The 25,632-nt window shown below is 41.1% G+C and overlaps 1 protein-coding gene across 1 annotated transcript in view; it reads left to right on the top strand.

Moving 5' to 3' along the window:
* exoc4 (exocyst complex component 4) overlaps window positions 1–25,632 on the top strand; it is a 604,047-nt gene that overhangs the window by 32,049 nt on the left and 546,366 nt on the right. The window contains exons 3-4 of the mRNA XM_043714034.2: window positions 2,697–2,881; window positions 23,717–23,826. Coding sequence (XP_043569969.2) covers window positions 2,697–2,881; window positions 23,717–23,826 — 295 coding nt within the window. The remainder of the gene's footprint in view (window positions 1–2,696; window positions 2,882–23,716; window positions 23,827–25,632) is intronic.

Consider the following 25,632-nt stretch of genomic DNA (forward strand, 5'->3'; position numbering starts at 1 on the left):
GCTGCCCCTTGACATGTAATGGCATTACCATTTGTGAATCCCAGATTTCCAACATCTTGGGGGTTACCATGGAGCAGAAACTCAACTGGGCTCACGATATGAATACAGCGGCTACAAGAGCAGGTCAGAGGCTAGGAATACTGTTGTGAGTAAGTCACTACTTGACTCCCAAAACCCTGTCCACCATCGACAAAGCACGAGTCAGACCTCTGATAGGATACTCCCCACTTGCCTGGATGAGTGCAGATCCAACAACACTCAAGAAGCTTGATACCATTCAGGACAAAGCAGGCCGTTTGATGCACATCACATCCAGAAGCATCCACTCCCTCCACAACCATTGTAACAATGTGTACTGTCTACAAGATGCATTGCAGAAAATTCCCAAAGATGCTCCCACTGCACCTTCCAAACTCATTACAACTTCCATCTAGAAGGGCAAGGGCAGTAGCTATAAGGGAACACCACCAACTGCAAGTTCTCCTTAAAGCCACTCACCATCCTGACTTGGAACGTATCGTTATTGCTTCACTGTTGGGTCAAAATCCTGGAGTTCCCTAATGTAATCATGGGTCCACCTGCAGCATATGGACTGCAATGGTCAAGAAGGTAGTTCACATTGGCTTTCTCCAGGGCACCGAGGGGCAGGGAATAAATGCCAGCAAAGCCCAGGTCCCATGGGAGAATTAAAAAGAAAACCAACTTCATAGACTCGAACAATCCATTCCTCTTGGAAATAATTTATTTGACTGTGCTGTCTGTCTTGTCGGCCAGCTATGTGTGTCATGGAATTTTTTTTTAGAAGTAGTCATTTTAAATCATCTGTTTGTTACATGTGGTTAATGATAGATTGCATTAAACTACCTTATTTGTTATGGCAGAGAGGAAGCATGTTCAACTATACAGCCTTGCTGTCACTGGATTAGCGAAACAATAATATTAAAGCACACAATAAGCCTTAAATTTGTTCAGTTGTTCCAAACCAGACTTTGCAAATATTCCTGACCAGACTTTGCAAATAACAGATCTTGGACACCAAATGTATAACTTAAACATAAATAAACAATTTATTATTAACAATATAACTTCATCAGAACACAGATAAATGACATGGCAATCTATTTAGATTTATGATCTTGGCCCAATCTTCTTTATGAGAGACTGTTGGATTATATTTAGAGACACAGTTGAAAGATAATTTAAAAAAAAACGTATCATTTACCAGTTTGATAAACCCGTTTCAACACTGAATACCAGGTCTTGGATAATGAGTTCTATTATAGATAGATATGATTGTTTACCTTCCGTGAAATCCAAAGTTAATGATCAAAGTAAACAGCTTCTGCAGACCTCTGAAGATTTGTGCTTTTTTTTTACAGATTGGCATTCCTTTCTCAGAACTTTAAACAAGTCAATGACTGCAGAATAATTGGAGAATGATAATCCCAGTCAAGAAGCTTCCAAAACAAAACTGCCTCTTGTTCAGAACAGTCAAACAGTTCAACCAAATTTTTCCTGTTCTTTTTTGCTTGCATCATTCTTTGTGGATGGCTGCCCAACATCAGTCCTCCCTTCATTTGACCGATTTGAAATCCAACTAACTGCCAGTCCCTGACAACATTTCTATGTCAAATCGTCTGCAGTGCCCTTAGATCATTAACTGGGAACTAACTTAGATGATCTTTCCAGGCCAGTTCCCAAGAAACAATTTCTGCTTTTGTTCTCTTTTGTTTCAATATAACAGCAGACTGGTCAAAGTTCAATTCTCAACTTAAACTCTCAGTTCCACAACTGAGAAAACTACAAGAAAAATAGTGATGGTCTCAACATGTTGCAGAGGTAGGAATGTGTCAGTTGAAATTCTCACAAAAAAAGCTAATCTGGAACCCTACTTTACACTTTTTTTCGACATGTCTGAAAAGTTCATTTGATGGTTGTGGGAACGTTGAATATTGCAGTGTTCAGAACCTTGAATGAATGAGATATTGAAACAGCCTTTGCCTGTGTTCAGAAAAACAAAGCATTTGGACTTTGGCTGATCTATATGTGAATATCACACTTTTTTTTAATGCCAGTGAAAGACCAACAAGAGAGAATCCCGTCATCTCCCCATGACAGTCAAGACCATATTATCACTGTTCTTCCATCCTCAAAATGCTGAGGCTTAGTATTGACCAGAAGCCTAACTGCTGTTTCAGTACGCTGCTTACAAAGAAAAGGTCAGAGATTGGGAATTCTGCAGTGCATAACGCTTTCTTAGCTCTAAAGTTTGTTCACCATGTCCACGGTAGAATTTAGGAGTATGAGGGAATCCTCTGCACTTGCCTAAATGTTTGTAGCTCCAACAACTCTCAAGAAGCGATTTCTTAATATTATGTTGAGTGATTCAAATTGTTTGAAGACCACTATCTGTGATGCTAGTTGAAATAGATTATTCACCTGGTAAATGTGAGCAGATGTTTATCTTGCCTTCCCGTACCCAATATGTCTGATCAAACAAGGGACTGCATAGATCTTAACGAACATCACTACTTTTTACATGATGGGGAATTGAGTCAAGGCGATTGTCCAAGGGGAAATCAGATTTTTGCACTGTGCCATGGTGGCCCAGAGCCTTGGAGTATTAATGATCTTAATAATGGAACATAGGAATCAAAAATCACAGTTGTTGTTTGTCCTCTTGTTTTCTGTCTCAGGTCTCCGCAGTAGATTCTTTGGAGGGGCAGCTGCTGCAGGTCGAAGGATTGAGTGATCTGCGTCTAGAGCTCCACAGCAAGAAATTGAACATGCATTTGGTCCTGATTGACGAATTACACCGCCACCTGTATATTAAGTCTACGAGTCGTGTGGGCAATAAAAGCCGGGACAAAAATAAAATTGGGTCAGTATGAAATGCACTTAGGAAGGAATGAAATAGAAATGGGAACAGAAAAAAAGTCAACTGCATGACTTTTTTAAAATAAAATCAGGAATTGTTGGAAATGCACAGCAGGTGCATTTTGCAGATATCGATTTGTAGTTTTAGCATAATGGGATCAAAGTTGAAAAAAATTTACTTTTTCTGTTTTGATGCTAATTGACCTTTGTGTGTTTTGAAGTTGTGTTTTGAGGAGTTGCTGTGAATCTGATTTTTGTTTCATTTTGAGGATAGAAAAGTTATTTGAAAGATTGTCAATGTTTCAGTCATGTTTTTTCAAGAAATTATGTTAGAGTAGTTACAAGTGGTAAGCAGAATCATTCGTAGCTGACAATCTTCTCATAAGAGAATATGCCATCAGATTAGATGATCAACTAGTTCAAAATACTAAATATGTTGAATGTCATTTACACAATGCTCTGTATCTGGGAGGACATTTATACTCTTGATGATTTAATGCATTTTTCTTATACCAGACCAGCATTTCTTTGGACCTGTGCAGATTGTTATTAGATATCAGCCAACTGTTGAAAGCTTGAGTTGATCTTGATCTTTTTTTTCTTGGGAATGGATGTGCAAGGAGCTCCTTATAAGTTGCACATATGTTTTCTTCCAGTGGCGTATTAATGATTGTGTACTGGGCTAGCAATCTGGAGGCCCAAGCTAATGCTTTAGTAACATGCAATGCCTTGACATGCCCATTCCCAATCGGGATTGTCTCTGGGCTCTGTGCTTCTTCCTGGAAAAGAAATGACCTGAACCATTCCCAACCTTCACCACCTTTCTCCACCTTGCCAAACATGTCCTTACTTTGAACAACTTCTCCTTTAATGCATTTTACTTTCATCAGCTTGAATGTGTGTGTCCATGGTGGCCCAGTTATGCCTGGTCTTTTTACCAGGTATGTGGAGCATTGCTTATTCCAGTCTAACCTGGGCCTCTACACACAATTGTTTCTCCGGTACATGGATTACATCATGTGATACTCCTCTCTCTTGTCTGGAGTTGGAAAAGTTTATTAATTTCTGTTCCAAATTCTACCCTGTCCTTCACCTTCACCTGGTCCATCTCTTGCTCCTTCCTTCTCTTCCTCAACATCACTGTTTCCCTCTCTGGGGGTAAGCTAGTAACCAGTACAAATCCATGAACTCTGAGCTATCTTGCCTCTGTCAAAGACTTGATTAACTCTCCCAGTTTCTGTGTCTCCATTGCATCTGTTCCAATGATGCCTACTTTTACAAGGGGGCCTCTGAAATGTCCACATTCTTCCTCAATCAAGGGTTTCCCACCACTGTGGTTAATAGGGCCCTCCATAATCTCTCTCCCATCTTTTTCTGTACTTCAGCCGTCATCCTTTCTGTTTGGTTCAACAATGGCGATAAGATCCCCTGGTCCTTAAAGTCCCACCAGCTTCCCTGTCCAAAGGATCATGAGCTGCAATTTCCATCCTGTCCAATGGGAGGCCACCACATATTTCCTTCCCATGTTAGCAATCTGCAAGGACTGTCCTCAGGGACACCTTGATCCACTCCCAACACCATCTCATACTCCTTGGCAACTTCCCAGGAAATCACAAAAAGTGTAACATTTACTTACTCCCTTCTCACTATCCAAGGGTCCAGACATATCTTCCACATGAACCAATGATTTATCTGCACTTTGCTCAATCTAATTTATGATATTTGCTGCTTGCAGTGTGGTCTGCTTTATACTGGGGGGATGAAATGCAGACTGGTCAACTGCTTTGCAAAACAACTGCTTTCTGTCCTCAAATGACTCTGAGCTGCTTATTGTCTGCCATTTCAAGACATTACTATGTTCTCTGGCCAACGTCTTGACTCCAGAGCTGCACAGTGCTCCAGTGAAGCTCAGTGCAGGCTGGAAGAACAGCATTTCGTTTTCCACTTGCGGACCTTGCAACCTTCCGGATTGAAAATTGAATTCAAAAATTTTAGGGCCTGGAGCACCTTCTCCCATGTCCTGACACCAACTGCCACACACCAAACCTGTTGTCACATGGGCTTCTGCCAGAAAGAACCCATTGTCAGCCACTTATCATTCCCATTTACAGCTCTTGACTCTCCCAGTTTGACCTTTTGAATGCCCAATTTATTTTTTCTCTTCCCTCTCTCTTTCTGTCTGGGCACCATCTCCGCTGAGCATTTACTCTATTTCGCCCACCAACCCCCCCACCCCCACTGCCCATCTCACAACTCCAGCATATATATGAACCTTTTCTGAGCTTTAAGCAGATTGAAGGGTCATTGGACCTGAAATGTTAACTTTTCTTTCTCTGCACAGATGCTGCCAGACCTGCTGAGTTTCTTCAGCAATTTCTGTTTTTTGTGATTTTGAGCATCTGCTGTTCTGTTCTTTTTGGTTGAGTACTTGCAGGAGTTTTCAAATCCCACGACAGCATTTAATAAAATTTCATTTAATGTAATTTTAGAATTCAAAGCAAATCTCAGTCATAATCATGGAGTTCAGTGATTATCATTGAATGACATTGGTGAATGCATGAGTTTTCAGTAAAGGAAATCTGCTATCCTTACCTGGCCTGGCTTACAGGCAGCTCCAATTCCAGAAAATGGGTTGAATCAACTGCCTTCTGAAATGGCCAAGCAAGCCACTCTATAAAGTGCGTTAAAGTTGGGCAATAAATGCTCGCTGTACCAGTGATGCTGAAGTCCCTGCAAAGAATAAAGAAAATAACTAAGGACACTTAGGCAGGCTATCGGCTTGTCAGGGAATCGGGGATTTTGGAAGGTGGCTGAGAAATGGAGTTAATGCCCAAAGATTAGCACTGATTATCTTAGCGGATGGAGTAGACTTCAAGGTCTGTATTGGGGAGGGATTTTTAAAGAGGAATTGGAGTCTCTTGTTCAGTAATGCAAGTCAGTTTTTATTTTGAGCTCCTCTGCCACACTTGGGAGAGGCCAGAGATTGCTCTGAAACTAGTTTTCATGTGGGGCCCATTTACCCTCTTAATTAGAGCTCAATTGGAGGCTCGTGACACTCTTTCTTTGCAAATAAGGTAATGGATATTTATAGATACTACATTACAATGGTTCCATTCAACATTGACATTAGTCCTTGCCACATCCCTTCTGACTTGCACATCCTGTCCTGTGAATATATGATTAATGATTGACAGCTTCATGGTCCACCTTGGTCCGCCCATCTTCTTGTGATGTTTACTACGTCCCTTATCACCTGTCTTTGGGCTCTTTGGATTATTGACCATAGCCTAATACCGATTGTTATGTTCCTTTCTAGACATTTGTCAGATGCATCGTATATTTGCTTGTCACAAATGACTTCTCAAATTCAGTCATGTAATTCATATCCCATGCTGATCTTAGTACAGAAGATTAGAAAGGCTGTTAATTTCTTCTAATTTTTATAATATTTGTAATATCAGCTCTAAGGTTAAGTTAGAAATAGTTAAACCTAATATTCTGATTCTGTGACAAGGCTAACAATTTAAGGAACAGCTTACCTCTTACGTTACTGGTGAAGTTGTAGTTGTTTATTCTCTTTGTCATGGTGACCCTGTTTTAAAACTGTTTCTGTCTTCCCTTTGCTTGGTTGTTTGTCTCTTTGTACTCTTGAGGTTGTTTTGTTGATACCTTTTTGTTGTTCTAATCTTCTTGCTGAAGGAGAAGTTTCTTCAGTGGTGTTTATCAAAACTAGTCTCCGCAGCCAAGGCGAGCTGCCTTCAAAACATAAATTCCTTCGCATCTAATAAATATAAACTTCTTGTATGAATATGTACTCTAACATGTAATTATAATTACTTAAAAAGCCTCATCTCAGGTACGCCAAGCTTTCCCTTTATATTTCATACAGAAATCAGTAATCTTAAATCAGATAGTTTTCATCTGACTTGTCTTATCAGAGCCTTACTGTTCGCATTCTAGTCCCATCTTTCGAAGACTTAGGCATTTTGTTGTCTGGCTGAAGGCCAGGATTTGAGCAATATGAAATGCAACATCATCTAAAATGTCATGTTTCTGTGTTAGTTAAATAGCTATTTTATCATATTCAACCACTGGCAATTACAACAGACTGTATGGTCTAATCCTGGTCTTTTCTCATAGTCTTAAGTGAAGCTTTGCAACCCTCTCAAAGTCTGAGATCATGGAAAACCAAGCATGTGTTTGACTAGCACCCCATTCACTCCTTCCTGTACTGTTTGGCAATGGCAGTAGTGTGTACATTGCAGCATACCCTGTCAGCAACGGCCAAGGCTCCTTGCAGTGGTACCTCCCTATTATGGACCAGGCCTGACTCCCTTAAAACATTTTTAAGCAGGTAGCACACACTGTAACTTTACTATTTGTCTCAGTTAAGTGTACAGTGGATATTCCTGGAGTGAATTAGCTGGTCCAACTGCCACGTTTTAAGCAAATAGAATTTATTTACAAAATTATGGAATGAAGTTAATTGTTGTTTTAAGTCTGTCCAAGAGAAAGGCTGCAGTAGTGAGTATAGTGGATTCTTTCTTGATTATATGTTTTTGGAGATAAGTCTCTTGATTAAACTTAAATTAATAGCTATGGCTTATATTTTAACCTGGGGCAGTGTTTGTAGAGGAATAAGACAGTGTGACTTTCTGGGTCTGTAGATTGTGAAGGAGCAAAAATGGCCTTTGCAGTGATATGTACTTCTTGTCAGATGTGGAAGTTTAAAGAGAGTTGAAGGCTTACTGCAGATTATATCTGCCATAAATGTTGTTGGATGCGAATCTTATCAGATCGAGTGGATCGGTTGGAGAAACAGATAGAAGCGATGAGGAATTTGCAACAGCAACAGTATGTGATGGATGGCAGTTACAGGAAGGGGGGAAAGTCTCAGATACAGTCATATAGATGGGGTTAACTCAGGGAAGGGTAAGAGAGGTAGGCAGCTAGTGCAGGAGTCTTTTGTAGATGTCCCCATTTCAAACAGGTATGCTGTTTTGGAAAATGTAGGGGGTTATGGATTCTCAGGGGAAAGTAGCACCAACAGCCAATATTGTGGTATTGAGACTGGCTCTAATGCAACGAGGGGTACGTCGGCTTCCAAGAGATCAATTGTGTTAGGGGATTCTGTAATCAGAGGTACAGACAGACGTTTCTGTGGCCAGGAGAGAAAAAGCAGAATGGTGTGTTGTTTCCCTGGTGCCAGGATCAAGGATGTCTCAGAGGGTGCAGAATGTTCTCACGGGGGAGAGGGGCCAGTAGGAGGTCATTATCCACATTGGAACCAACGACATCGGAAGGGAAAAGGTTGAGATTCTGAAGGGAGATTACAGCGAATTAGGCAGAAATTTAAAAAGGAGGTTCTCGAGGGTAGTAATATCTGGATTACCCCCAGTGCTACGAGCTAGTGAGGGCAGGAATAGGAGGATAGAGCAGATGAATGCATGGCTGATGAGCTGGTGTATGGGAGAAGGATTCACATTTTTGGGTCATTGGAATCTCTTTTGGGGTAAGCGTGACCTGTACAAGAAGGACGGATTGCACCTAAATTGGAAGGGGACTAATATACTGGCAGGGAAATTTGCTAGAACTGCTTGGGAGGATTTAAACTAGCAAGGTGGCCGGGGGTGGGGGAAGCGGGGGGTGGGACCCAGGGAGATAGTGAGGAAAGAGATCGATCTGAGATGGGTCCAGTTGAGAACAGAAGTGAGTCAAACAGTCAGGGCAGGCAGGGACAAGGTAGGACTAATAAATTAAACTGCATTTATTTCAATGCAAGGGGCCTAATAGGGAAGGCAGATGAACTCCGGGCATGGTTAGGAACATGGGAGTGGGATATCATAATAATTACAGAAACATGGCTCAGTGATGGGCAGGACTGGCAGCTTAATGTTCCAGGATACAAATGCTACAGGAAGGATAGAAAGGGAAGCAAGAGAAGAGGGGGAGTGGCATTTTTGATAAGGGATAGCATTACAGCTGTGCTGAGGGAGGATATTCCCAGAAATACCTCTAGGGAAGTTATTTGGGTGGAACTGCGAAGTAAGAAAGGGATGATCACCATTTTGGGATTGTATTATAGACCCCCCAATCATCAGAGGGAAATTGAGAAACAAGCTTGTAAGGAGATCTCAGCTATCTGTAAGAATAATAGGGTAGTTATGGTAGGGGATTTTAACTTTCCAAACATCGACTGGGACTGCCATAGTGTTAAAGGTTTAGATGGAGAGGAATTTAAGTGTGTACAAGACAATTTTCTGATTCAGTATGTGGATGTACCTATTAGAGAAGGTGCAAAACTTGACCTACTCTTGGGCAATAAGGCAGGGCAGGTGACTGAGGTGTCAGTGGGGGAGCACTTTGGGGCCAGCGACCATAATTCCATTCGTTTTAAAATGGATGTGGAAAAGGATAGCCCAGATCTAAAAGTTGAAGTTCTAAATTGGAGAAAGGCCAATTTTGATGGTATTAGGCAAGAACTTTTGAAAGCTGATTGGAGGCAGATGTTCGAAGGTTAAGGGACGGCTGGAAAATGGGAAGCCTTCAGAAATGAGATAACAAGAATCCAGAGAAAGTATATTCCTGTCAGGGTGAAAGGGAAGGCTGGATGACTAAAGAAATTGAGAGTTTGGTTAAGAAAAAGAAGGAAGCATATGTTAGGTACAGATAGGATAGATAGAGTGAATCCTTAGAGTATAAAGAAAGTAGGAGGAGACTTAAGAAGGAAATCAGAAGGGCAAAACAGGGACATGAGATAGCTTTGGCAAATTAGAATTAAGGAGAATCCAAAGGGTTTTTACAAATATATTAAGGACAAAAGGATAATTAGGGAGAGAATAGGGCCCCTCAAAGATCAGCAAGGCAGCCTTTGTGTGGAGCCACAGAAAATGGGGGAGATACTAAATGAATACTTTGCATCAGTATTTAATGTGGAAAAGGATATGAAAGATATAGACTGTAGGGAAATAGATGGTGACATCTTGCAAAATGTCCAGTTTACAGAGGAGGAAGTGCTGGATGTCTTGAAACGATGAAAGGTGGATAAATCCCCAGGGCCTGATCAGGTGAACCCGAAAACTCTGGGAAGCTGGAGAAGTGATAGCTGGGCCTCTTGCTGAGATATTTGTATCATCGATAGTCACAGGTGAAGTGCCGGAAGACTGGAGGTTGGCAAACGTGGTGCCACTGTTTAAGAAGGGCGGTAAAGACAAGCCATGGAACTATAGACCGGTGAGCCTGACCTCAGTGGTGGGCAAGTTGTTGGAGGGAATCCTGAGGGACAGGATATACATGTATTTGGAAAGGCAAGGACTTATTCGGGATAGTCAGCATGGCTTTGTGCGTGGGAAATCATGTCTCACAAACTTGATTGAGTTTTTTGAAGAAGTAACAAAGAAGATTGATGAGGGCAGAGCAGTAGATGTGATCTATATGGACTTCAGTAAGGCGTTCGGCAAGGTTCCCCATGGGAGACTAATTAGCAAGGTTAGATCTCATGGGTTTTGAAACTTTATTGCTGGAACAGCACAGCAGGTCAGGCAGCATCCAGGGAACAGAAGATTCGACGTTTCGGGCACAGTCCTGAGGAAGGGCCTGTGCCCGAAACGTCGAATCTCCTGTTCCCTGGATGCTGCCTGACCTGCTGTGCTGTTCCAGCAATAAAGTTTCAACTTTGATCTCCAGCAACTGCAGACCTCACTTTCTCCTCGTAGATCTCATGGGATACATGGAAATCTTGCTATTTGGATACAGAACTGGCTCAAAGGTAGAAGACAGAGGGTGGTGGTGGAGGGTTGTTTTTCAGACTAAAGGCCTGTGACCAGTGGAGTGCCACAAGGATTGGTGCTGGGCCCTCTACTTTTTGTCATTTACATAAATGATTTGGATATAAGCATAAGAGGTACAGTTAGTAAGTTTGCAGATTACACCAAAATTGGAGGTGTAGAGGACAGCCAAGAGGGTTATTTCAGCTTACAACGGGATCTTGACCAGATGGGCCAATGAGCTGAGAAGTGGCAGATGGAGTTTAATTCGGATAAATGCGAGGTGCTGCATTTTGGGAAAGCAAATTTTAGCAGGACTTATACACTTAATGGTAAGGTCCTAGGGAGTGTTGCTGAACAAAGAGACCATGGAGTGCAGGTTCATAGTTCCTTGAAAGTGGAGTCGCAGGTAGATAGGATAGTGAAGAAGGTGTTTGCTATGCTTTCCTTTATTGGTCAGAGTATTGAGTATAGGAGTTGGGAGGTCGTGTTGCGGCTGTACAGGACATTGGTTAGACCACTGTTGGAATATTGCGTATAATTCTGGTCTCCTTCCTATTGGAAAGATGTTGTGAAACTTGAAAGGGTTCAGAAAAGATTTACAAGGATGTTGCCAGGGTTGGAGGATCTGAGCTACAGGGAGAGGCTGAACAGGCTGGGGTTGTTTTTTCCTGGAGCGTCGAAGGCTGAGGGGTGACCTTACAGAGGTTTACAAAATTATGAGGGGCATGGATAGGATAAATAGGCCAAGTCTTTTCCCTGGGGTCGGGGAGTCCAGAACTAAAGGGCATAGGTTTAGGGTGAGAGGGGGAAGATATAAAAGAGACCTCAGGGGCAACGTTTTCACGCAGAGGGTGGTACATGTATGGAATGAGCTGTCAGAGGATGTGGTGGAGGCTGGTACAATTGCAACATTTAAGAGGCGTTTGGATGGGTATATGAATAGGAAGGGTTTGGAGGGATCTGGGCTGGGTGCTGACAGGTGGGACTAGATTGGGTTGGGATATCTGGTCGGCATGGCCTGGTTGGACCCAAGTGTCTGCTTCCATGCTGTACATCTCTATGTTTGTATGATTCTATAAAACACCATGAACCAAAAATAGAATACACAAATAACTTAGCCTGCCAGATTTTTGGATAGGATATCCCAACTTAGTGATGCTGTTCTAAAATACTTGCACCAATCCCAATAAATAGACCCTTAGCAAAGAGAGTAAAAATGACACAAAAAGCTTCCAGGTTACCAAGTCAGAAGGGCAGAAAGAGGGAGAGAGCTTCCAGTTTCAAATGTGACCCTGACTCCACTAACCCCTGAACTGAACTGACATGCACAGGTAGAGTGCTGGCCACACCCCCTTGATTATACCAGTTTATGTTTAGACATGAAAGCCTTCACCCAGAGGTATTATCTGTTAGGGGGAAACAAAAAGGACCCAAAGAAATCTTTGAAACGCATCCTAATTGGAGCCTGGCCAATTACCCCCTCTCTGAAAAACATTCCAGGGCACAGTAATCTTGTCAAAGGACCTGCTTCGTGACACCTCTCTCTCCTTGCCTTTTTCAAAAAAATGAACCATCAATACCCAAAGATGGCTTCATTTTTCAAAACATCAGAAAATAGTGGTTAGTTCCCTAAAACACATACAACATGTACTGACCATGAACATGCAAACATGCAGAGCGACATTTGGATTCAGTCTGTGGTTCTCCTGTCACCGAACGCCTCCGTTTCTCGGTCGAGTCTCTACAAGGCGTTGGCAAACATGTTTTCTCATCCTGCCACGTGCACAATTTTCAAGTGAATGGCAGTAACAACAAGCTCCATCTAAACAGTTTGGCATTTTTGTCCTTAACTTTCTCCACAAAGCTCAATAGTTTATGAACAGTGTATGTGATTGTTTCAGATACATTGCCAGTAATATATAAACACTGAAATTTTGTAATGCCAACACAAAGCTCAAAGTCTCTTTCTTGACTGTCGAATATCTCTGCTGATGAACGTTCAATTTCCTGGAGATGTACCCAAAATGTGTTTCTATTTTCCAGTCGACTTTCTGCAGGAGCACAGCACTGACACCCACATCTCTCGTATCAATAGTCACCTTGAAAGGCTTTGCATAGTCAGGTGTGGCTAACACAGGGACAGTGGTTAACATGGTTTTAAGACTGTCAAATGTCTTCTGACAGACTGCTGTCCACTGAAACGTCTTCATTTTTTTTTTAGCCATTCATTGAGTGGAGCAGCCATGCTACTAAAATTCAGTACAAACATTGGATAAAATCCACTCAATCCCATGAACCATAGTACTGCTCTTTTCCTCGACGGAATGGCAAATTCCCCAATTACTTTTTTCTCGCATCCCGTGGGGCCATTTGTCTGTGTCCACTAGCATGTTTAGGAACATGACTTGGGCTTTAGCACATTTGCTTTTAGCCAAGTTTATCACCAAGCCTGCCTTCTGAAGTTGATCAAAGGAGTCCGAGAAAATGTTGTAAATGCTCCTTCCATGAATGATTAAAAATCACCACCAGGTCATCGATGTACACCACACGGTTGAGTAATCCGGCAATGACCTTATTAGTTAGTCACTGAAATGTGGCCAGAGCGTTTTTCATACTACATGGCATGACGTTCAATTCATAGTCCATTTGGCATTATGAAAGCAGAAATTGCCTTTGCTCTCTCTGACAAAGGTACTTGCCTGTAGCCTCTGAGCCAACTTAGAAGTTGCTTGTCTCATCTTTTTAACACTATCTTCCAAGAGCGGAATTGGATGTGCATCAGTCTTTGGAATTGCATTGATTTTGCGATAGTCCACACAACTGTTGGGTACCATCTGGCTTGGGCATCATTTAGTGTAGGTGAGCTCCAGTCACTGTAATTCGCTTTGATTCTGTTGTCTTGGAGCATACGTTCAATCCCGTTCCGAACCTGTGCCAATTTTTGACGGTTGTGTCTACAAGGATGTTGCTTAATCTGAACAGCATCTCCTATATCTACATCATGCACAATTAGGTTAGTACTTCCCAGTTTATTTCCACGTATCTCCCCAAGTGAAAGTAGTAACTCTTCCAGGTCTTTTTGATTTTTGTTTTAACAAGTTAACTCGATATATCTCAATTTTTGACAACTTCTTCATTGTCCCATTTGATTTGAGGACTGTCCAATTCAGAATCCTCTGAACTTGGAGAAAGTACAGGTGTTGTAATCATTAGCGCCTTCTTCTCTTGCTTATCTTTCCTGTCAAAGTGCCTTTTGACCATATTCATAGGACATACTCTGAGATTTCTTCCTGTGTTGAGTACCTCAAGTAGTTTACTTCACTCACTTTCCTTTCGATTTTATAAGGTCCACTAAACCTTGCTTTTAAAGGCTCATCTATTACTGGAAGTAACACTAATACCTTATCCCTGATAACAAAATTGTGAATTTTTGATTTGTTGTCTGCTTCCGGTTTCATTGCATGCTGCAATACTTTTAAATGCTGTCAAGCCAACTCCTCAGCTCTATTTAATTGTTCTCTAAAATTTGACACATAGTCCAAATGCATGGTCTCTGAATTCAGACTTAGGAATTTCCCCTTAATCGATTTTAATGAAACTCTTGCTTCATGCCCAAAAACTAATTCAAATGGACTGAATTTGATTGATTCATTTGGTGCATCTCTGATCCAAAAATGTCAAACGGAATTCTCTTAGCTCAATCATCTGGCTAGTACTGTATAAGTCCTCAACATGGTCTTTAATGTCCGATGCCACCTCTGTAGTGCTCCCTGTGATTCTGAATGGTAGGCAGTAAACTTGAATTGTTTTATGCCTAAGCTGTCCATAGCTACCTTGACTAATTTTGATGTGAAGTTTGACCCTTGATCTGACTGTATCTGTATTGGTAGCCTGTATCAAGTAAAAAAAAATTGAGTAATTCCTCTACAATCCTGTTAGCTATAGTATTATGTAATGGGACGGCCTCTGGAAATCTATTTGTTACATCCATTATTGTTAAAAATACTGATTTCCCACGTTTTGTTTGAGGTAGGGCACCTATGCAATCAGTCACGACTCTTGTGAAAGGTTCCTCAAATGCTGGAACAGGTATTAAAAGTGCAGGTTTTATTACCGCCTGTGGTTTTCCAATTACCTGACAAATTTTGCCAGATGTGTAATATATAACCACATCCTTGTGCAGTCCAGGCCAGTAAAAATATCAGTATTTTAACCTGTGTTTTGCTCACTCCTAAGTGATCTCCAAGTGGTAGCTGATGTGCCACTCGTAAAACCTCCTTTCTATATCCCACTGGCAGTATGATTTGATCAAGTATTGCCCATTTCTCATCTTCATGACGATGTGATGGTCTTCATTTCCTCATTATGATATCATTTTTCAGGTAACAACCTCGGGGATACATTCATATTCCTTCTCTGGCAATGCCTTTTGATACAACTGCTTTAAATTTTCATCTTTCTGCTGTAACTCAATTAGTTTAGCTGAGCTAAAAATATTTTCATGACCACCATATGCCTCCTGTTTTGTCTCAACTATCTGACTGAACACAATCTCTGCGAATACTGCTTCAGCTTCCTTAGCTCTAACCTTCGATCTGTCCTGTTTCAACTGGTGATTTTGTGACCTCGTTACCACATAATCAGGAAGGATTCCAGAATTAGAGTCCTGCATTGCTTCAGTTACCTGCGTTTCCACTGGCATTTCAACCACTGTAGGCAGCATGCCTACTTGTAAATCAGCTATATTATTCGCAAAGACAAATTGGATTCCTGCAGCTGAGAGTTTGTCCAGTACTCCTGCCACAAATTCTCTGCTCTTTTCTAGACTCTCTAGCCTCACTTTAATTGAGCACTTTTTGTCTTACTGTGATTTCCCATTACCAGTACCTTTTCTGGCAATAGTCCCTCAGGATTATGTACCTCTGTGTCCTTCAGCATCACAGACTGAATGGATCCTGTGTCCCTTAATATTGTTACCCCTCTACCTGCTACTCCTGGCCTATGTGATTAAACTCTACCTTTGCAGGTATGTTTTCTAAGCAAATCTGGCACTTACTCTGATCATCTTGTACACTCTGATGCAGCTTTCTAGCTTCCTTTATGCTTTCTTTTACCATTCCAACAAAAATCCCAGGCTTAACCGGTTTTCCTACATCTGGCTTTTTCCAAGCCCACGAACACTGTGATTTCTTGTGACCTATCTTATCGCAATGAAAACACCGGAGCTTTTTTACTTTCTTTATCCCTTCAAGTGTTTTCTTTTTACCCTGTGGTAAATTATCCTTATGATCCTTATGAGATCTACCTTTCCCTTTTCATGTGAGGTTTTCTGTTTGTCCCAGTTTTTATCCGTCATGGACTGAAGTTGATTCTGGAAGCCAAACAGTGTTTTATGGACCAATTCATAACCATCAGCAGCTTCAGCTGCTAACCTTGCTGTTTTAAATCTGTGCTCTTCCACACTTAGCCTACATTCAACCTTCATCTCCATCCTTTTTAAGCTGACTTTCCTTTTTAAGTGTCATTTTCTGAAGTTCAAACTCTCTCTTTTCTTTCTCTTCTGCTTTTAATTATAACTCAAGCTGTTTCATTTCTGCTGCCCTTTCCTTCCCTCTCACCTCTAACTCAAGCTGCTTCATTTGCAATTGAATTTTTGCCATCTCTACAGATCCTGATGGTGTTTCCAGCAGATTTAAATGCTGAGCTCTTGCTGTAATCATCTCATCTTTCCTAACGATCGTAGGTAGCTTCAACTCCATCTTGTTTACTAATTCCTGTAGTTTGGCCTTACCTACTTGTTCTAAAACTTCCAAGGTCACTTCTTCCACCTCCAGAAAACTCTTGGTGACTGAACGAGCCATTGCTATTCCAAGCACTGGTTACCCAACCAAATCAAACCTGAAATAAAAAGCACCAACATCTATTGCTCGCTGTCGGAGTCCAAACAATTCGAATCCCAATTTCTAAGTATAAACAAATCCTGCAAAGAGTGAATCAGGTGGTCTGACTGCCAAGTTTTAAACAAACAGAATGCATTTACAAAATTACAGAATGAAACACGATGAACCGAAAATAGAATACCTGAATAACTTATCCTGTCCAAAAATCCAACAGACTATCCCAACTTCATGATGCTGTTGGAAAATACTGCACCAGTCCCTTAACACGAAGAGTAAAATTGACATAAAAAGCTTACAGCCTTCTACAGGGCAGAAGGAGGGAGACAGCTTCCAGTTTCAACTGTGACCCTGACTCAACTAACCTCTGAACTGAACTGACCTGCGCAGCTGGAGAACTGGCCACGCCCCTTCATTATACCAGTTTGCTTTAAGACATGAAAGTGTTCGGCCGAATGTATTATCTGTTAGGGGTAAATGAAAAGGGCCCCAATAAATCTTTCAAACCCAGCCTAGTTGGAGCCTGGCCAATGACCCCCTCTCTGAACAATACTCCAGGGCACACTAACTGTGCAAAAGGACCAACTTTGCCACACTTCCAAACCCATGATCTTTATCAACTAAGTGAGCAAACTAAACAATACATTAACTGCAGGCTCCCCATGAAACAGAATCATCCTGATCAGAAACTTGTTCTGTACCTTGTTGTTACTGTCACTGAATCAAAAATTCAATGATGAATGGGCTGCCTTTTGATGGACGCAGTCTGATTTTTGACACTGGGAGGAGTCCTTCAGTCACTGGAGAGGACGATGAAGGAGGATTTTTGCAATGGTCCACCCTGAGGTAGATAGAAGGGATATCTCTGCACTAGCACAAAAGGTCTTCCCTCTTTTCTTGAGGATAATGTCAGTCTTGAAAAGAGAGCACTTGTTGGTTTTGTTCCCTTTTGTGTCATAAACACGTGTTCTGCTTTTTAAAAAAAAGTCTGCCACCTTCGTGAATGTTTTATAACTCGCTATCATGTTAACTAACTAACCTAAAAAGACTAAACGGTCCAACTTTGACTGTGAGATCTGACTTGTCCAATAGTATGATCAGCTAGGAGCAGAACAATTTGTACCTTCCAGTTGACAGAGATGATAATCTTTTGAAGGTCAGTTAAAGACCGTATGTTGGAGGTTGCTGCTGTGATGTACTTTTCTTTAATGGATCCTTTCTTGTATATGTGATCTCATCTCTCTCATCTGGAAAGCAGAACAGATGCTTATTTCATGAAAGAAATTAAACAAACAGGTTCTCTCTTTTCTCCTGATCTTCCCCACTCTTCCCCGCTGTTGAGCAGGTGACACTTGTGTTGGTGCCCAAATTCAACATTTGAAACATTCACGGAAGCATATGAGAGAATGGGCCTTCTGTCAAACACCTAGAAGACAAAAAGAAAAGTTGCCTGCATGCTTAGACTGCAGTTATCACATTGTGCTGATTACATGGAACGTTACTTTGCCAAGGGCATGATGAATGTTATGCCTAGAACTTTCAGCGTTAACCAATGATTAATTTACAAAAATGCTGATGGAAGCAATGAGAATTGGAAACAAAGTTCAACCAAACATAGAACATAGAAGAATACAGCGCAGTACAGGCCCTTTGGCCCTCGATGTTGCGCCGATCCAAGCCCACCTAACCTACACTAGCCCACTATCCTCCATATGCCTGTACAATGCCCGCTTAAATGCCCATAATGAGGGAGAGTCCACCACTGCTACTGGCAGGGTATTCCATGAACTCACGACTCGCTGAGTAAAGAACCTACCCCTAACATCTGTACTATACCTACCCCCCCTTAATTTAAAGCTATGCCCCCTTGTAATAGCTGACTCCATACGTGGAAAAAGATTCTCACTGTCGACCCTATCTAAACCTGAGAATCTCTAATACCAATAATGGACAATTCATCTTTGAACAGCTTTGAGCAACAAAAGTTGTCTTTTCACTTAAATTAGATTTAAAACAATAACACTCAAACATTTAATGTAAAGATGAAATCATAAAGCAGGATAGATCCTGATGTATTTCATGGGGTATGGTGATATTAATAACTGTCGTGAAAGCACACGAGTCGATATCTCATTCAAGGTACTTGGATTTCTCTCATACTGAAGTGTTATGTTGTTGGATATTTATGGCTCAGTTGCCTGAAGAAGAGTACTTTCAATCATTACAGGCACAGTGGATTGCTTCAACAAAAACAAAACTTGTTGATGCAACTCAGTAGATGTGCCATCGTTTGTGTGAAGAAAGCAGAGTTAGCTTTTTAAATCTGGTGACTCTTCATCAGAACTGCAGCAACATGAGCCGCTTAAAATCCCTATGTGATTTGCTTCTTTTTTTTAATTGCATGGAAATCTGTCAATCTGCTTATCTACTATTTCTTTCAAGTTCTGCATAACTGTCAAATACACTACTTCCTGAATGGAGAAAGGAAAATGACCTCCCTTCTGAAATTTGCCAGTTCTGTTCCAAAGTGCCAATCAGAAAGCATGCTTGAGTAGGCCTGATGAATACTTTGAAAATCTGTGCTCCCTTAACTTTCCCTAATGGTAGTGGTAGTTTTCTATGTTAAGTTTAAAATATGATTTCAAATACTGGCATTTCTGGAAAGTATTAAGTTTCAATCTAAAATAACTTCACTAGACATCCTTTGTAATAACTCAAGCAGATGACTGAAAAGCTGAGTTGCAATGAAAATATTCACGTGCATGAAGTGTTTTGGTGTGATTATTATGACTGTAGCCGATTGCAAATCAATGAGTTCTGTGGTGACATCCTGAATAAGAGAGCCAACAACACTATCTTGCAGGATGTTGAAGGAACACTTAATGGTAAGGTCTGGGGAATGTTGCTGAACAAAGAGACTTTGGAAGGCAGGTTCATAGTTTCTTGAAAGGAAAGTTGCTGGTAGATAGGATAGTGAAGAAGGTGTTTGGTATGCTTTCCTTTGGCCATATTGAGTATAGGAGCTGGGAGGTCACGTTGTAGCTGTACAGGACATTGGTTAGGCCACTTTTGGAATATTTTGTGCTATTCTGGTCTCCTTCCTCATAGAAGAATGTTTGTGAAACTTGAAAGGGTTCAGAAAAGATTTGCAAGGACGTTGCCAGGTTTGGAGGATTTGACCGAAAGGGAGAGGCACGTCTGAGGGGTGACCTCAGAGGTTTATAAAATCATGAGGGGCATGGATATCATAAATGGATATGGTCTTTTCCCTCGGTTGGGGGAGTCCAGAACTAAGAGGCATAGGTTTAGAGTCAGAGGGGAAAGATATAAAAGGGACTTGAGGGGCAACATTTTCAGAGGGTGTTGCGTGTGTGGAATGAGCTGCCAGACCAAATGGTGGAGGCTGGTACAGTTAGAGCTTTTAAAAGGTATCTGGATGTGTATATGCGTAGGAAAGGTTTAGAGGGATATGGGTCAAGTGCTGGCAAATGGGACTACATTAAGTTAGGATATCTGGTCAGCATGGATGAGTTGGTTTGAAGGGTCTGTTTTTGTGCTGTACATTTCTATGTTCTATGACTCTGTGTGTAACATGAACACCTGACGCATTTTGTCAGCTTTCGAATCTTTGAACTGTGTGTTTCAGTTCTTGGATATGGGAGCAGAATTCTGTCTCTCTGTGATTCAAAATCAATAATGAGAGCGAGCAAAGATGGCTGCAAATCTATCTCTCCATGCAGCTTTCTGACCGCTGAGATTACAGAAGATATTCTATGGTCCAATTTTCGATCTTGAGCAAATACGTTCTTGGCAGAATCAATCCGCTGTTGCAAGGAATTATTTTGGCTCCTGTCACCAAGACTGCATGCTTTGTTCTTTTTCATTATCAAGTTATCAACTGTTGTTGATTTGAAGATCTTTTTCTGGGTAGCCACGTGAACTAACGTCAACTCAACTCGATCTGGACATTCTGTTTTCTTAGTGATGCTTGCTACAAAGTTAAAAGTGTTCATTTTCAAAAGAAGCAAATCTAAAATCAAAACTTTGAACACAAATGAAAATTTAGGGGATTTGAGCATAAGTTTGATTCAATGAAGTGAGGTAAGTTCTTGTTTGCTCACAGTTGCATTTTCTCACTTTTCCTCCCACTAAGCTGGTCAGTATCTTGTCTCACTTTTCCATTTGGTGGGATTGAAAGATTGCTCGACATTTTGTGTATGCAGCCATTTCCAGTACGTCTTTTGTTTAAAAAAAATTGAAGTTGAACACCAGTTCATGAAGACCAGTGGTCAACTGAAAATAATTTATTGAGTGCTTTATGAGCAAACAAGCTGCAAGCATTGGGTAATATGTTGATGTGGTTTTGATATAGAACTATGTGCTTTTCAGTTTTAAAAATCTGGCTATTTGGATACAGAATTGGCTGGCCCATAGAAAACAGAGGGTGGTGGTAGATGTCAGGTATTCAGCCTGGAACTTGGTGACCAGTAGTGTTCTGCAGGGATAGGTTATGGCACCTCTGCTATTTGTGATTTTTATAAATGACTTGGATGAGGAAGTGGAAGGGTGGGTAAGTAAGTTTGCTGATGACACGAAGGTTGGTGGAGTGGTGGATAGTAGATATTGTTGACAGAATGCAGAACTGGGCTGATAAATGGCAGATGGAGTTCAACCTGGGTAAGTGTGAAGTGATTCACTTTGAAAGGTGGAATTTAAATGAAGAATACAGGGTTAAAGGCAGGATTCTTGGCAGTGTGGAGGAACAGAGATCTTGGGATCCATGTCCATAGATCCCTCCGAAGTTGCCACCCAAGTTGATAGAGTTGTTCAGAAAACGTGTCGTGTGTTGGTTTTCATTAGCAGGAGGATTGCGTTTAAGAGCCATAAGGTTATGCTGCAGCTCTATCGAGCCCTGGATGGACTACACTTGGAATATTGTGTTCGGGTCTAGTCACGTCATTCTTTGGAAGAATGTGGAAACTTTAGAGAAGGTGTACAGAGGACATTTACCAAGGTACTACTTGGAATGGAGGGCATGTCTTATGAATAAAGCTTGAGGGAGCCAGGGCTTTTCTCATTGGAGTGAAGAAGGATGAGAGGTTACTTGATAGAAGTGTACAAGATGATGAGAGGCATAGATAAGGTGAATAGCCAGACACTTTTTCTCATGGTGGAAAGGTCAATCGCAAGGAGGGGGGGCACAATTTTAAGGTGATTAGGGGAAGGTTTTGGGGATATGTCAGAGATAGGATCTTTTACACAGAGTGACGTGGTTCTAGTGGGTGTGGAATGCACTACAAACAGTGGTGGAGTCAGATACATTAAGGACATGTAAGCTACTCCTGGATAGGCACATGGACGATAGTACAATGAAGGGTAGTAGGTCAGTCTGATCTTAGAGTAGGATAAAAGGTCAGCACAACATCGAGGGCTGAAGGGCCTGTACAGTGGGATGTAAGTTTGCTCGCTGAGCTGCAAGGTTCGTTTTCAGACATTGTCTGAAAATGAACCTTACAGCTCAGCAAACAAACTTAATCCAGAACGTCAACCTGAGCCACAAATCTTCTCAAAACTTGCTAAGCCCTGTACTGTGCTGTACTGTTCAATGTTCTATTTATCAAGTTTATACCATAGTCCTAGTACATATTTGTGGAAACAATGTAGTAACAGGGCCGTTGTGTCCAGTGATAGTTGTGAACAGACAGGAAATCATTTTTGCTTTCAGTTTTCGCCTTGTATCTTTTGCTGTAAAATTCCAAATATGTTTAATTTCGGGCATACTAATGATTGGAGCTTGTCACACATGAATATGTATTTCTGTTGTGATAAACGATCAGATTAGAATTGTTGAATCACTTGAATTAGCATGATTGAATAGATACAACACAACAGGGTACCATTTGACCTTCATTGCCTGTAATAGCATTCTAGAGCTGTACAGCGCGGAAACGGACCTTTTTGGTCCAACTTGTCCATGCCTACCAGGTACCTAAATAAAGCTACTCCCATTTGCCAACACGTGGCCCATATCCCTCTAAACCCTTCCTATTCATGTAACCATCGAGATGCCTTTTAAATGTTGCAATTTTATCAGCCTCCACCACTTCCTCTGACAGCTCATTCTATACATGCTCCACCCTCTGCATGAGATTGTTGCCCCTTAGGTCCCTTTTTAAATCATTCCCCTCTGACTTTACCAATTAGTTGTACCCCCTATTTCCTTGTTACATGGAGCAGTATTTTCTGCCTTTGTCATATTTATCAAATATCTATTCTGTGTATGCTTTTCATTTTTAAAGTTGTGTGAACCCTCGATTTTCTTGTAGAGCTAATTTGGCGCACTAAACATAAATCCACTCCTGCATGGATTTGCTGTGAAAACCTGAATGATATTGACCTGCGTCACCACAGTACAGGTACACAATCCTTTTTCTGAAATCCTTTGGACCAGTCGTTTTTCGGATTTCGGAATAAATGACACTTTCACAGTGAAATTTTTTAGAAATCCTAACGACAGACACACAAGTGAATAATATAGGCACTGAGGCACAATTGACTACTGCCAATGCTGGACCATGTCACCATGTCACATCTGAGTGATGTGGTTCTAGTGGTTGTGGAATTGAGTCACTTGTTCGCACGCCAAAATGGCACTCCACACTCTGGGGGGGGAAAAAAAAAAATCAGATTTCAGAGCTTTTCGGATTTCAGAATTTTGGATCAAGGATTATGTACCTGCATTTTGATTGTGACTTCTTAAGGCTGTAATATTGTCCTGTCAGCCACAGCCATAGTGACCAGATTAGCTTGATGTTGACTCTACACTGATGATTTTGATTTTACGGTTAAAGAGACATACAGATAAAGCATTGGTGCTTTTCATGTAATAACTGTACTGTTGAAGTCTGTAGTTTGTCGAAGTTAGAACAGATTTCCCTTGGTATTTCAAATATATTCTGTTGATAGAACAGTGAGCAGAAATGTAAACACTTTATTGGCCCTCCAGAAATGCTGCCTAACCTGTTAACTATTTCCACGATTTTATCAGCCTCTGAGCTTCCAAAATTTATCTAGCTTCCAAAATTTTCTTGCGTTTGACATTTAGTTGACTTGATACTAAGCTGTGACCATTTGTGGCCAAATATTGACAGGGATGTGTTTGTTTTTGTACAGCTTACTTGGCAAAGATGCATCTTCTGTTCCTATTATTGATGTTAACTTGGGATCTACTTCCCGGAAATTTATGGATAACTCTCAGTACAACAATTCAGTGAGCACTGCTGGTGAGTCCTTGATCTCTTTTGCAAATTCATGATGGCTGTAGTTGAAGTTTTGCTTGTTGGGTAAAGAAAAGGTGATCTCCCTATAGCCGTACAGTCTTGGAATGTCCTCTTCAGCTGTTTGTAGGAACGTCCCATTTTACAGTTTGAGTAAATCGTGTGAATGGGGAAAAGAATGCATGAAATGGTTTCCTGTTTCCACTCAGTGCATGAGGAAGACATTTTAACTTGAGCTGAGACTAGTGAATTGGTTCGCCTTTTCTCCAACCTCTCTTGATTGTTTGCAACAAAGATTCAACTTCTTTTTAGCTGGAAGCAAAACCTTCTTCTACTTTATTATAATGTTAACAAAATAACTGTTGTCAACAAGTAACCAATTGCAAGATTTGCTTGAGTTAAAGGAAGAGTAATTTTTTTTTTGAATCTGCGAATGCCAAGGAAAAATAATAAAGTAGTAACATCAGATATGTGTCAACATTAAGTTGGTATCCAATCCAAAAAGAAAATATAAGAAGAAAATCAAGAGTCCTTTGCGTGGGTTGGGGACTGCAGTGTTGGTTACCAAGAGTAGCATGGCATCATCACTGGCACATCTAACTGGTTAAGCCATAGTGGACATAGTGGCAAGATTGGGTCTGTGTAGCAGGTTTTAAGATAACTAACATGCGAGGAAAAAAAAGTACTTAACCTTAACCTTAACCTTATCCTCACGAATCTGCCTGCTGAATGCATCTGTTTATGATGTATTATTAGGAATGGCTATGGCACAGTCCTTATGAGGATGAAGTTCAATCTTCATCTGAGGTCATGATTGGTTAATTCTATATAGAATCCTACAATGTGGAAACAAGCCCTTTGGCCCAACAAGTCCACACTGACCCTCCAAGGAGTAACGCACCCAGACCCACTCCCCTACCCTATTGTCCTCTATTTCCCCCTGCCTAATGCACCTAACCTACACATCCCTGAACACTGTGGGCAATTTAGCACAGCCATTTCACCTAACCTGCACATGTTTGGATTGTGGGAGGAAACCAGAGCAGCTGGAGGAAGCCCACACAGACATGGGAAGCATGTACAAACTCCACACAGACTGTCGCCCATGGTGCGAATTGAACCCGGGTCCCTGCCGCTGTGAGACAGTAGTGCTGCCCCAGTTAGTAGTTTTTTTGGCCATCAGCAGTCGTGCGTGTTAGTTATCTTTAAAGTTCACTGCTGTACAATTAGCATTTTCACACTATACTTTTCTTGAGACAGTGAGTGAACCTTCTCTCCTTGGTTCAGGTCTACATTTGCAGTTCCAATCTTTTATCTACTGCCATTGGAGCATTCTTTTTTGAACTAATAGCTGGCTTGTATATTGTATCTGCTGAAATTGATGTCTTTTTGGGTTTGTGATTTGTAGGTGATGTTTTATTTCCAACATATGGAGCTTTTCAAAATGGTTTAAATCAAATGGATGAGGACCTTGAGAAGGGTATTTTGAGTAGCTGGTTTTGTTTCCCTTGTGTTATAATATGTGATAATCAGTTTTTGAATTTGATTTTCATTGAGAAAAAAAGAATAAAAACAGGTGAGTTTTGTTCCTTCCAGTGAAGGCAGTTGTTTTTCTTAAAATAACATGGATGGCGATGGTGTTAATGCTGTTCTGGTAATTGAGAAACCCAGGAAATGCTTGAAGGACCTGAATTTGAGTCCCATCACGGCAGATTGTAGAATCTGAATTGGAGATCTGGAATTAAAAGGAATCTTTGGTCTTGAAACCCATTTGGTTTGTGAATATCCTCAATGAGGATCTTTGGTGGTTGA

The sequence above is a fragment of the Chiloscyllium plagiosum genome, unplaced genomic scaffold (assembly GCF_037043375.1).
Source record: "Chiloscyllium plagiosum isolate Xiang-an unplaced genomic scaffold, Cpla_swu_hap1 HiC_scaffold_23, whole genome shotgun sequence".
Taxonomy (NCBI): domain Eukaryota; kingdom Metazoa; phylum Chordata; class Chondrichthyes; order Orectolobiformes; family Hemiscylliidae; genus Chiloscyllium; species Chiloscyllium plagiosum.